The 11238-nt window shown below is 63.7% G+C and overlaps 2 protein-coding genes across 2 annotated transcripts; one reads left to right on the top strand and one right to left on the bottom strand.

Annotated features, from left to right (window-relative positions):
* Window positions 1–1039: 1039 nt before the first annotated feature.
* Window positions 1040–5586, top strand: LOC129132266 (lysosomal acid glucosylceramidase-like). Its single transcript, XM_077191990.1, has 11 exons — window positions 1040–1831; window positions 2746–2854; window positions 2980–3171; window positions 3245–3391; window positions 3513–3646; window positions 3933–4105; window positions 4199–4436; window positions 4516–4740; window positions 4830–4993; window positions 5071–5196; window positions 5277–5586. Exons 1-11 carry the CDS (start codon window positions 1538–1540, stop codon window positions 5383–5385), a joined length of 1911 nt encoding a protein of 636 aa, XP_077048105.1. The 5' UTR covers window positions 1040–1537; the 3' UTR covers window positions 5386–5586.
* A 1485-nt stretch (window positions 5587–7071) lies between these two features.
* Window positions 7072–11209, bottom strand: MTX1 (metaxin 1). The gene is made up of 9 exons (XM_054651317.2): window positions 10977–11209; window positions 10116–10299; window positions 9963–10032; window positions 8980–9059; window positions 8746–8838; window positions 8291–8473; window positions 7978–8054; window positions 7575–7729; window positions 7072–7460 (listed from the first exon to the last, which is right to left on the bottom strand). The coding sequence occupies exons 1-9, from the start codon at window positions 11090–11092 to the stop codon at window positions 7234–7236; spliced, it is 1185 nt and encodes a 394-aa protein (XP_054507292.2). The 5' UTR covers window positions 11093–11209; the 3' UTR covers window positions 7072–7233.
* Between the last annotated feature and the right edge of the window lie 29 nt (window positions 11210–11238).

Below are 11238 nucleotides of genomic sequence, written 5' to 3'. Positions count from 1 at the left end.
AGCCTGATCCCCACCTGGCTGTCCCCTCCTGTCGGGAATTGTGAAGAGCCACAAGGTCCCCCTGAGCCTCCTTTTCTCCAGGCTGAGCCCTCCCCAGCTCCTCCTGGAGCTCCAAACCCCTCCTCAGCTCCATCCCCTTCTCAGGACATGCTCCAGACCCCTCCTCAGCTCCATCCCCTTCTCAGGACATGCTCCAGCCCTCATGAGGGGCACAGATCTGCCCCCCAGGATTTGAGGTACGACCTCATCAGTGCCCGGGTCCTGCTGCCACTCTATTCCTGACACCTTGGGAATGTCCCCTTCTCAAGGGACATCGGACCTCTGCTGTGCTGGGATGGCCCACACAGAGCCCGCATTCCCCGGTGCTCAGTAGTGCCCCGGGGCAATCGTGCAGGGAAAGGCTTTAGCCCAGTCCCTCTGGGCTGTCTCGCTGCTCCTGCCTGTTTGGAGCCACAGCAGGATGGTTGTGAGGGGTGGGGTGAGGCTGAAGAACCACCCCCACCATCCTCACTGCCTGCAGCATGGGCTGGGGGATCCCTTCTCTGGGGGCAGCAGGAGGAGCAGGGCCTTGGGTGGGAGGTGTGTTGGAGAGGTGTTTTCTTTATGGGATGGGACTGTTGGGGTACATTCCTTGAGCTTTATTTGCTGCATCAGCCTCATGACTCGGTTGAGACAATAGGAAGGTAAAGCTCATGTACAGCCAGTAAGCAGCTGAAGATTTCTTTGTTACAGAGCACTTTAAAAACTTTCTAGCCAATAGCACATTGCTAAAGCTCACAGGCAATTGTTTTAGCCAATTACTAAAAGTACTAAAAGTACTCATAACATTTTTTACTTTCAGACTTTGCAGCTGCAGCTAGTTCTCTGCTCTTTCTGTTTCTGAGGCCTGCTTTTCCAGCTCTCTGAAAATCATCTCACCTTTACTATTTCCCACAGGGGGCTGTCACCCTGGCTCGGGGGCTGTGGTTCCTGGGTGGGGATGTGACACTGAGTGAGGGACGGTGGTCCCTGGGTGGGGGTCTCTTCCTGGCCACCCTCCCCAGCTGCCCCAGGGGGACACCGGGGAGCTGCCACTCCCCCCGTGCCTCTGCCCGCCTCCTGTTTCTCCTGCGGAGCAGATGCCTGTAATTAGGAAGGATCCCAAATTAGACGGTGTGGAGCCCAGACTTGTTTTGCCGATGATAAACCGCTGCTGCCGGCTCCACCCAGCCCGCTGCGGCGTGGGGCTCCGGCCTGCGGGGCACGGCGGGGGCGAGGGGACTTGAGCGGGGCAGCCGCTGCTGTGCCCGCCCCAGGAGGGGTCGGGAGTCCCTGCCGGGAGCGGCTGCTGCCTCTGCCCGTGCCAGGAAAGGTCCTGGAGCAGCCACAAGCGGGACACAGGTCGTGGTGGTGGCAGTGGTAGCACAAAGCTGAGGTGCTGCCAAGAGCAGGGACCCAAGGCGGGCACAGCCAGCCCTGCCCTGCCCTGTCCGAGGTGTCCCAGGGACACAGGGCTGCTCTTCCCAAAGGAGCAGGGCAGGCCTGGCTGTGGGGGGTGATGGAGGCACTTGGGGGGCTGGTGAGCATCCTCCCCTCCCCAGCTTCCCTCTGGCCACTGGAACAGGTTTCAGGAGAGCTTTGCAAATGCTGCGGTGTGTGGAAAGCTCTTTGGAGCCAGGTTGCAAAATCATCCCCAGGCTCCTCTTCAAACACAGAGTCCCATGAGCTGTCCCATTCCAAACTCACCTTTCCTGCTCCTCCAGAAGCATCCCCTCCCACCAGGCACAGCTGGGACACGGGACCTGCCACTGCTGCCACAGAGACGCAGCAGCGAGAGGTGGTTTGGAGGCAGGTGAGTACCCTGGGTCTGAGGTGGCTTCAGCAGGTGGGAATGGGGACAGAGATGGGCACAGATATGGGCATGGGACAGCCCTGGGCAGCAGGACCGTGCTGAGGCCGTGCCCTGGCCAAGCTGGGCATCATTCCCAGGCAGGGAGTGGGAGGCAATGGAGGTGGGACAGCTGCCTGGCCCTGCTCCACATCCCACAGGAGCTCAGGGAGCAACAAGACAGCACCATCCCACCCTGGCAAAGGTGTCCTCAGTCTGGAACCAGGGTCCCGAGGCTTGGAGGTGGCTCCTCCTGTGCTCTCATTGAGAGGCTCCTTGCCCAGCACCATGGGAAGGACAAGACAGGGTGTGAGCACCTGAAAGAACAGGGGAGTGTGGCACTCTCCATGCCAGGGGCTGGAGCCCCAAACCACTCTGGCTGGACAAACCCCAGCTGCCACGCATGTGGGATTGGGAGTGTGGAGCTGTTTGCTCCTGGGCTTGGCTCGGGGGGCACTGGGGATACATGGGGTGATGCAGCATGGCATGACATGGCATGGCACAGCTGTGGAACGGGTGAGGAGGGAGAAGAAGTGGGAGGGAATTGATGGGAGTGAACAAAGTTGTGGGTACAGCCAGCGTGGGCAGCTAGGAGCAGCAGGCTCACACCTGGGGGCTGCCCACACCTGGGGGGCTGCACCCCCACCTGGGACATGGCCAGAACTGTTGGTGGACTCTGGAGGGGTGGGAGGGAAGGTGGGTGCTGGGCTGGAGCAGCGGGCAGAGGGCAGGACAGGCTTAGCCCTGCCAGGGGGGTTCTAGTGGTCCCCTGGGCAGGGGGATGATGCTGGGGCTCTCCCTGCTCTGTGTCTCTGTCCCTGTGTGTGGCTGGGCCAGGCTGAGCAGCTCTGGGTGCTGACACCTTGTCCTGCTCCCAGTGTGTCCATCGGCATTGTCGGAGCCGCTGCAGCAGAGGTGCCATGGGGCCAGGCTGTGCCAGTGTCCTGGGCTGGCTCCTGCTGGCACAGGCAGCCCTGCAGGTCACAGGTATGTGCTGGCACGTGTCCCTGGGCTTTGGAGGGTGGCAGATCTGGAGTCTGTCGTGAGTCAAAGGGATGAGCTGGGCTCCTGCCACAGCCCTCAGTGCCCACTCACTCTTTCCTCTGCTGCAGGTGGCCGTCCCTGTGATGCCAAGGATTTTGGGCATGGCTCACTGGTCTGTGCCTGCAGTGCCACGTACTGTGACACTCTGGACCCCCTGGTCCTGCCAGCCCCTGGCTCCTACATCAAATATGAGAGCAGCAAGGCTGGCAAGAGGCTGGAGCGGAGCCAGGGGAGCTTCCAGCACAACACCAAGAGCCCAGGTACCACCCTGGGCTGTGGGAGGGTCTGTCCTCTCACAGGTGGCAGGGCTGGTGACACTGTGTGTCCCCACAGATTTCCACCTCACCCTGGACACAACACAGAGGTACCAGAAGGTGAAGGGCTTTGGTGGCTCCATCACTGACGCAGCTGCCATCAACATCCAGTCCCTGTCCAAGGCTGCCCAGAACCACCTGCTCCGCTCCTACTTCTCTGAGGAAGGTGAGCCCAGGGCAGCAAAGCTGTTAGGGTCTGGCTGCTGAGATTTGTTCTGGGGAGCTGGGGGATCTGGAGCCCCCAAATGCAACTCGAGGATGCCCATCACCACCTGCCCCGTCCTCAGGCATTGAGTACAACCTGGTGCGTGTGCCTATGGCCAGCACTGACTTCTCCATCCGCCTGTACACCTACGCTGACGCCGAGGGTGACTTCGAGCTGAGGCACTTCAACCTGACCGAGGAGGACACGCACATGAAGGTGAGTCCTGCAGGAAGGGTCTGAGGGACTGGGGCTGCTGCCTGGGTGGGATGGAATGGGATGGATCCATGGGATGGGATGGGATCTATGGGATGGGATTGGATCCATGGGATGGGATGGGATCCATGGGATGGGATGGGATCTATGGGATGGGATTGGATGAGATGGGATGGGATGGGGTGGGGAAAGGGAACACCATCCCACCTCTGGGGAGGGAGGTGACTCCTCCTGCTGTCCAGCACTGGGACAGACCCAGAGATCTCTGTGCCATCCCACTTCTCCCTAGATCCCCATCCTCCAAGCAGCGCAGGCAGTGGCCAAGCGGCCGCTGTCTCTGTATGCCAGCCCTTGGACCTCCCCGGTGTGGATGAAGACGAATGGAGCAATGACAGGGAGGGGAACACTGAAGGGCAGCCCTGGGGACAAGTACCACCGGGCCTGGGCCAAGTACTTTATCCGGTAGGGGCCACGGGAGTGCGGTGGGTGCCAGGGATGCCATACCTGGAGCTGGCACAGGTGTGACGGGGCCGTTCACCTTCTACCCCACACCAGGTTCCTGGATGAATACGCCAAGCACAACCTGACCTTCTGGGCAGTGACAGCAGGGAACGAGCCCACGGCTGGTGAGATTGTCTTCTACCCCTTCCAATGCCTGGGCTTCTCCCCTGAGCACCAGAGGGACTTCATTGCCCAGGACCTGGGCCCGGCGCTGGCCAACAGCTCCCACCGCCACGTCCAGCTCATCATCCTGGATGACCAGAGGGTGATGCTGCCCTACTGGGCCGAGGTGGTGAGTGCCCACAGCAGCTGTCCTGGCCCCACAGCAGATCTCCCAGCCCTGGGCACTGGTGACCCTTTTCTCCTGCCAGGTTCTCAAAGACCCTGTGGCTGCCAGCTACATCAGCGGCATCGGCATCCACTGGTACCTGGATTTTCTGGCACCCATCGACCTGACACTCACCATCACCCATCACCTCTTCCCAGACTATTTCCTCCTCTCCACGGAGGCCTCCACAGGCTCCTACTTCTGGGAGCCCAGGGTGGTCCTGGGTGGCTGGGAGCGTGGGAGCAAGTACAGCCACAGCATCCTGTCGGTAGGGCCTGGTGGGAGCTGGGGACACATTGGCCACCCTGGCCAGCCCCTGGGCCTGCCCGTGGCTCAGGACCACCCCCTGCCCTGCAGAACCTCAACAACTACGTGACAGGCTGGACTGACTGGAACCTGGCCCTGGACATGGAGGGAGGCCCCAACTGGAGCAAGAACTACGTGGACAGCCCCGTCATCGTGGACAGCAGCAAGGATGTCTTCTACAAGCAGCCCATGTTCTACCACCTGGGGCACTTCAGGTGGGTCAGGGCCACAGGCTGCTGGCTCCAGGTACCACATCCTAAGTACCACACTCTGACCCTGCTTGTCCCCACAGTAAGTTCATCCCCGAGGGCTCCCAGCGGGTGGGACTGGCTGTCTCCAAGAAGTGCCACCGGTGTGACCTGGAGCACTCTGCTTTCCTGCGCCCCGACGGTGCCGTGGTGCTGGTGGTCCTGAACCGGTGAGTGGCTCAGTTCTGATCCCTGCCAAAAGGCCCCACTGAGCCCACTAAGCCCCCATCCCCTCTTGCTTTCTCCACAGCTCCCCCACGGATGTGTCCTTTGGGATCTCTGACCCACATGTTGGCTTCATCGAGGCCGTGGCTCCCAGCGACTCCATCCAGACTTTCCTCTGGAAGCAGCCAGCCTAGCTTGGCAGAGGAGGGCGGTGCCAGAGCCAGGAACACTCTGCTGGTGGCAGCTTGGAGAGAAGACTCCAATGGGGTTGGGGCTGCAGCACAGTCCCTGCAGCCCCCTGCACCCCAGAGGACCTGTATGACCCTAGGGCTGCAAAGCCTCTGCTTTTCTAGATGTTTCATAAAATAAACAGGTTTTCTACAAACCTGCCTGAACCCCTGGCCTCCCCTTGGTGCCAGCTCTGTGGGCAGGACTATGCCAGGGGCCAGAGGAGACAGATTTGAGGCCCCATGGGTCCCATCCCTCCTCTGTCCAGGTTCCTGGGGCATCCCACAGGGCTGGGGATGCAGGGGGCTGTCCCCATAAGGGGTGGCATCTCTCTCCTGTCTTCCACTGCAGCATCCCCCAGGCAGGGAAGGGCCCAAAGCTGCAGTCAGGACACGCAGCCGGGATTTAGAGCAGAGCTCTGGCGTCGGCAGCTCCAGCTTCTCCCCAGCCAGAGCTGTGCTTTCTCCTGCTGGAGCAGCCATCAGCCCCTGCAGCTAATGGGAACCGGGAGCACGGGGCACATAGTTCCTGAGTGACGTTAGAGGGGAGCGTGCTGGGGGGGGGGTGGGTTTGCACTGACTCATCCCCTCCCAGTGGGGCCCCTCGAACTGGGCCAGTATGGGGGAGGCTCCGCAGCTGGCCCAGCACCGTGGCTCTGCTCCAGCCCAGTGTGGGGCCCCCTGGCTACTGCGCCCGGCTAGGGGGGCACAGGAGCGCAGCCTGGGGACATTCAGCCGCCGCAGCAGCAGGGCTGGGATGCCGCTGGCAGTGCCTGGCTGGGGGGCACAGGAGCGCAGCCTGGGGACATTCAGCCGCCGCAGCAGCAGGGCTGGGATGCCGCTGGCAGTGCCTGGCTGGGGGGCACAGGAGCGCAGCCTGGGGACATTCAGCCGCCGCAGCAGCAGGGCTGGGATGCCGCTGGCGGTGGCAGCCGGCGGCCAAACAAGCGAGGGCTGTGTGCCGGCCTGGCCCCGCGCCGCCTTTCCATCCGTGCATCGTAAACCGGCAGTGGCCAGCGGGAGCGGCGGCGCGGCCAACACCGGCACCAGCCCCACGCCCGGTGGCCCAGGGGACCGCGGGGGCAGACGGAGCCCAGGTGGCCGCCCCCGACCCCGCTCCCAGCCCGCGCCATGCGCTCCCAGCTGTGCCAGCTGCAGGAGCTCCCCGGCGCTGGCAGGCGTGCTGGAATGCAAACAGATGTCAGCGCTGGAGGGATCCCGGCTGCTGGAGCGGGGCTCCGGGTGTCCCGCTGGCAGCGGGGAGAGCTCCTGGGCTGGGGACGTGTCCTGACGAGCAGCCTCGGCTGCCCTTGGCTCTGGTTTTGTGTCTCGGCTGTGCTGCTGGGCTGGCAGCAGTGTGGAGGGGCGGTACCAGCCCTGCAGAGCTGCTGTCTGCACTACCCTGAGCGCTGTCACAGGGGAATGATGCAGGGAGATGTGGGGCTCAGCCCCACAGCTGTAGGAGAAGGGACAGGGACACTGCTCAGATGCCACAGATGCTTTTAGGTCCCCCCTCTGGGACCTCAGCAAGACCCAAGGCTGGAGGGAGGGGCAGAGCCACAGGCAGGACACATTGGTGCCTGCTGCAAAACTCCAGCCTGGGCAACTGGGGAAATTGGGAAGTGCCTTGGGGGTGCTGGGAGTACGAGAGGGTGCAGGTGGAGAGAGGGAGGTTTATTGGTGAGGCAGGGACGCTCCCACGGAGAGGGCTGTGGTTCCTGGTGGGACACAGAGCAGAGCAGCAATGCTGCCAGGCTACCAGAGTAAAAACAGTCAGTTCCAGGGGCTGGGAAGGAACAGTCACACAGCTCTTCCTCACTCCTCCTCCTCCTCTTCCTCCTCCTCCATGGCGATGGGCTGCCGGCCGGCCGGCCCCACGCTGCCGCGCTGGATGGAGACGATGCCGCTGAGGAAGGCGTAGCCCAGCATGGCCGCCAGCCCCACCAGCACTGACAGCAGCTGCTTGCGCCGTTTGTGGGGGTCCTCCTCTGCCTCACTGCTGTCCGTGCCTGCAGCCCGAGGGGCACTGCTCAGGGGGTCACCTGCAGGGGCAGAGCAGGGGTGTGGGTGGGAAGGGTCACCCTGAGAGTGAGGGAAGCACCTGGGGGGGACAGGTCACCCCATGGCTGCAGGCTGAGGCGGGGGATGGCTCTCACCTCCGTCCCAGGGGAAGTAAAGGCTGAGGATAGAGGTGCAGTAGTTGCACAGGTTCTGCAGGGACTTCAGGTGCTGCTGCAGTTTCCCGTTGGGCAGCTTCGCCTTCAGGAGCGGCGCCAGGCGGCTGAAGACCAAGGCGTCGAGGGAAGCTGGCCTGGGGCACAGAGAGCCCTGTCTGGGACTCTGTCCCCACCCAAAGCCACCCAGAGCCACCAGACACCGCCAGCCCCAGCACCCCTAGAGGACAGCACGTGGCTCTCCCTCCTTGGGACAGTGCCCCGTCCCCTATGAGCCTCTTCTGCCCTCAAAGTGGCTGCAGCTCCCCTGCAGACCACGGGGCCTCAGCCATGCTGGGGTGTAGGGGCTCTCAGGTCCCTTCCTCTCCCCCCTCTGGCCACTTACGAGTCTCCAAAGAAAAACTTCTGGGAGCCGAGGCGCTGGGAGAGGAGCGTCAGGCATTCCCGAGCTTCCCGGTAGAGCTGCAGGAGGAGGACAGAGGGTTGTCACCTGCCCAGGTACCACCACAGAGCTCAGGGGAGCAGGAGAGGGAAACCCACACCCCAGTTTGGATTTTTTCAGAGCCAATCTTAAAGGTGCAAACCTTATTTCTGGGCTAAACAGACGAATGGGGATACGAACATCATAAAGTCACCCCAGGACAGCCTCACAGGGATTTCCCTGTGAGGACCCACTGTGCCCAGACCCCATCCCTCACCTCCTTCTCCAGCTTCTCCTCATCCTCCATGTAGTCATCCCCCCAGATGAGCTGCAGCCGCTCCAGGTGCCGCTTGTGCATGGCGTTGGGCAGGAAGAAGTTGAGGGGGAAGGGGATGGTTTCTGCGTACCACTTCCGCGTGTGCTCCACGTAGTTCTTGGCATCCACCCAGAAGGTGTGGATCTATGGTGGAGAACAATCCACAGCCTGGCCACGGCAGAGCTGCTGGCACACCAGAGCCCCTGCCTGGCACAGCCACCCTGGAGACCACCAGGCGTCAAGGGCAAACCTCAGCCTGGGCTGCACAACCCACGGCTGCCACCCCCAAACGCCCATCCCTGCCATGCCAGGCTGCCAGGATGCTGCTGCTGGCAGCTGGGCACACCCAAGCCTGCTTGCACAGCTCCAGAGAGCAGACCCCATGCCCAGCAAGCCCCCCTTCCCTGCAGCCTCACCAGTACTGGCAGCAGCTTCTCCTCCAGCAGGGACACGAAGGCCAGCGTGTCCGCGCTCTGCGTGGCTGACAGGTCATAGTCAGCATTGTATTTCTGCAGAGAAAATGCCAGTTTGATCCCATGGGATAGCCCAAATCCCACCTGTGGGTGACACAACAGAGTCCCCTCCTCCCTGAGGGGCTCCAGCACCCACCAGCCCAGCCCAGGCAGGGGGTGCCCCAAGCCCCTCTGTACCTGTTTCCTGAGGTGGGTTATGATCTGCTGAGGTTTGGAGATGGTGCCCTCGTCCCGTGTCCTCAGCGCGGGCAGGTGCCCTGCGGGCAGGGGGAATCAGTGGGGGCTGCAGTCACCATGCCCTGAGCAGGGGAGGGGTGCAGGGAACTGCAATGGGGGGTGGACGCCCATGCCTGGATGGGGCACGAGGCAGTGCAGGGGTGTAAGGTGAGGTGGGGACAGAGCAGTGCAGGGGAGGGGGCAGAAGGTGTGTGATGGGAAATGGGGAACGTTCCAGGACAAGAGGGGTGTGGTGGGGATGGACAGGGGGTGCAATGGGGAGCGATGGGACAGGGGCAGCAATGGGGCATAAGGGTGCAGTGATGCATGGGGGAACAGAGAAAAGGGGGGTGCAATGAGGTGGGGGGTGCAATAAGGGCATTCAATGGGACAGGAGTCGCGATGGGATGGGGTGGTGCAATGGGACAGGGGATGTGGTGGGGCATGAGGGTGCAATAGGGCAAGAGAGGGTGTAATGGAACAGGGATGGTGATGAGAAGATGGGGCTGGAACAGGACAGAGGGGAGTGCAGTGGTGGGGGACACATGACAATGGGGTACAATGAGATAAGAGGGTGTGAGGGTGCAGTCAGGGGCACGGGAGATGAGGGATGCTATGGGGTGGGAGGGTGTGATGGTGCAATTAGATGGTAATGGTGGTAATAGGACAGGGGGAGTGATGAGCTGCGGGGGGTGCAATAGGGTAGGATGGTGCCACGTGGAGGAGAGGCCATAGGGGAAGAGAGCTGCAGTGGGATAAGAGGGTGCAATGGGGCAGGGGATCAGCGGTGTGGGGCCACAGGAGGGATAAGACGGGCTGGGAGGCTGTAATGGGGTGGGAGGCGTAAGGCGCGCAGGGATGGGGAGTGGAGGCAACGGGATCACGGGGCTGCCATGGGGTGGGGGTCCCGGTGGTGGTGCCGGTATCCTCGGCAGGGCCCTTACCGGAGGGGCTCCTCCAGGGGCTGGTGACCCGGTGCACCTTCAGCGGCGCCCCCGTGAACCGCGCGTAGGTCTGCGGGAGGGACGGACGGAGGGATAGAGCGGGGCTCTGCCCGCGGGACCCCGGCCCACCCCCGTGCCGGCCCCGGCGCTCACCAGCACAGCCAGGCAGTCGGGATCCACCGAGGGCAGCCCCCAGCCCCCGGCCCAGCAGAACAGCTCCATGGGCGCCGCCATCTTCCGCCGACCCGGAACCGGACGGGCGGCCCCGCCCGCCCCCGCCGCGGGGCGGCACCGACCGGGGGTCCCCGCGATGGAGCGGAGCCGAGCGGGGTCCGGGCTGGGAATGGTGGTGGTGGGGTCTGCAGGGTCCTTGCGGCAGAACCCGCGTCCCGCTCCGCACCGCACGGCTCAGCTCAGCTCCACACCGCTGGGCCCCGCACCGCGCTCACAGCCCTGCCGTGTCCCGCATCTCTCTGCATTGCCCCGCACCGCTCAGCTCCACGCTGCTCAGCTCCGCACCGTGATCACAGCCCTGCCGTGCCCCGCACCGTGATCACAGCTCTGCCGTGCCCCGCACCGTGATCACAGCTCTGCCGTGCCCCGCACCGTGATCACAGCTCTGCCGTGCCCCGCACCGTGATCACAGCTCTGCCGTGTCCCGCACCGTGTTCACAGCCCTGCCGTGCCCTGCACCGTGATCACAGCCCTGCCGTGTCCCGCACCGTGTCACGGCCCTGCCGTGCCCCGCCTGTCCCCGCACGGCTCAGCTCAGCTCCACACTGCTCACGCTGCCGTGCCCCGCACCGCACAGTTCCGCCGCGTCCGCATCTCTCTGCACTGCCCCGCACCGCTCAGCTCTACACTGCTCCATCCTGCTCAGCCCCGCATCTCCCCGCAGAGCCCCACATTGCCTCGCACGGCTCAGCTCAGCTCCATCCTGCTCACGCTTCTCGGTTCCGCACCGCACACTCCTGCTGCGCCCCGCATCTCCCCGCGTGGGCCCGCACTGCTCACCCTGCTCGGCCCCGCACCCTCCCGCAGCTCTCCACGGACAGCAGCCGGGCCGGGAGCCCGCTGGCAGCGGCGGAGGGAAAACGCCCCGTGTGCGGCTTGGGACCACCCCCCTCCATCGCCCGCACCCCCTCGTTACGCGGGATCGCTGGCGCGGAGCCGGGCCGGGGGCGCGGGGCTGCGGCAGCCCCGGGGCCGGGCTCGGCCGGTTGTTATGGTACCGGGGGAAACAGCTGTAAACACGGCCGGGACGCCGCGGGCCGCC

This window comes from Agelaius phoeniceus, chromosome 31 (assembly GCF_051311805.1).
Source record: "Agelaius phoeniceus isolate bAgePho1 chromosome 31, bAgePho1.hap1, whole genome shotgun sequence".
Classification (NCBI taxonomy): Eukaryota; Metazoa; Chordata; class Aves; order Passeriformes; family Icteridae; genus Agelaius; species Agelaius phoeniceus.
The sequence above is the reverse complement of the archived record's forward strand: the minus strand, read 5'-3'. Positions and strand labels throughout refer to the sequence as shown.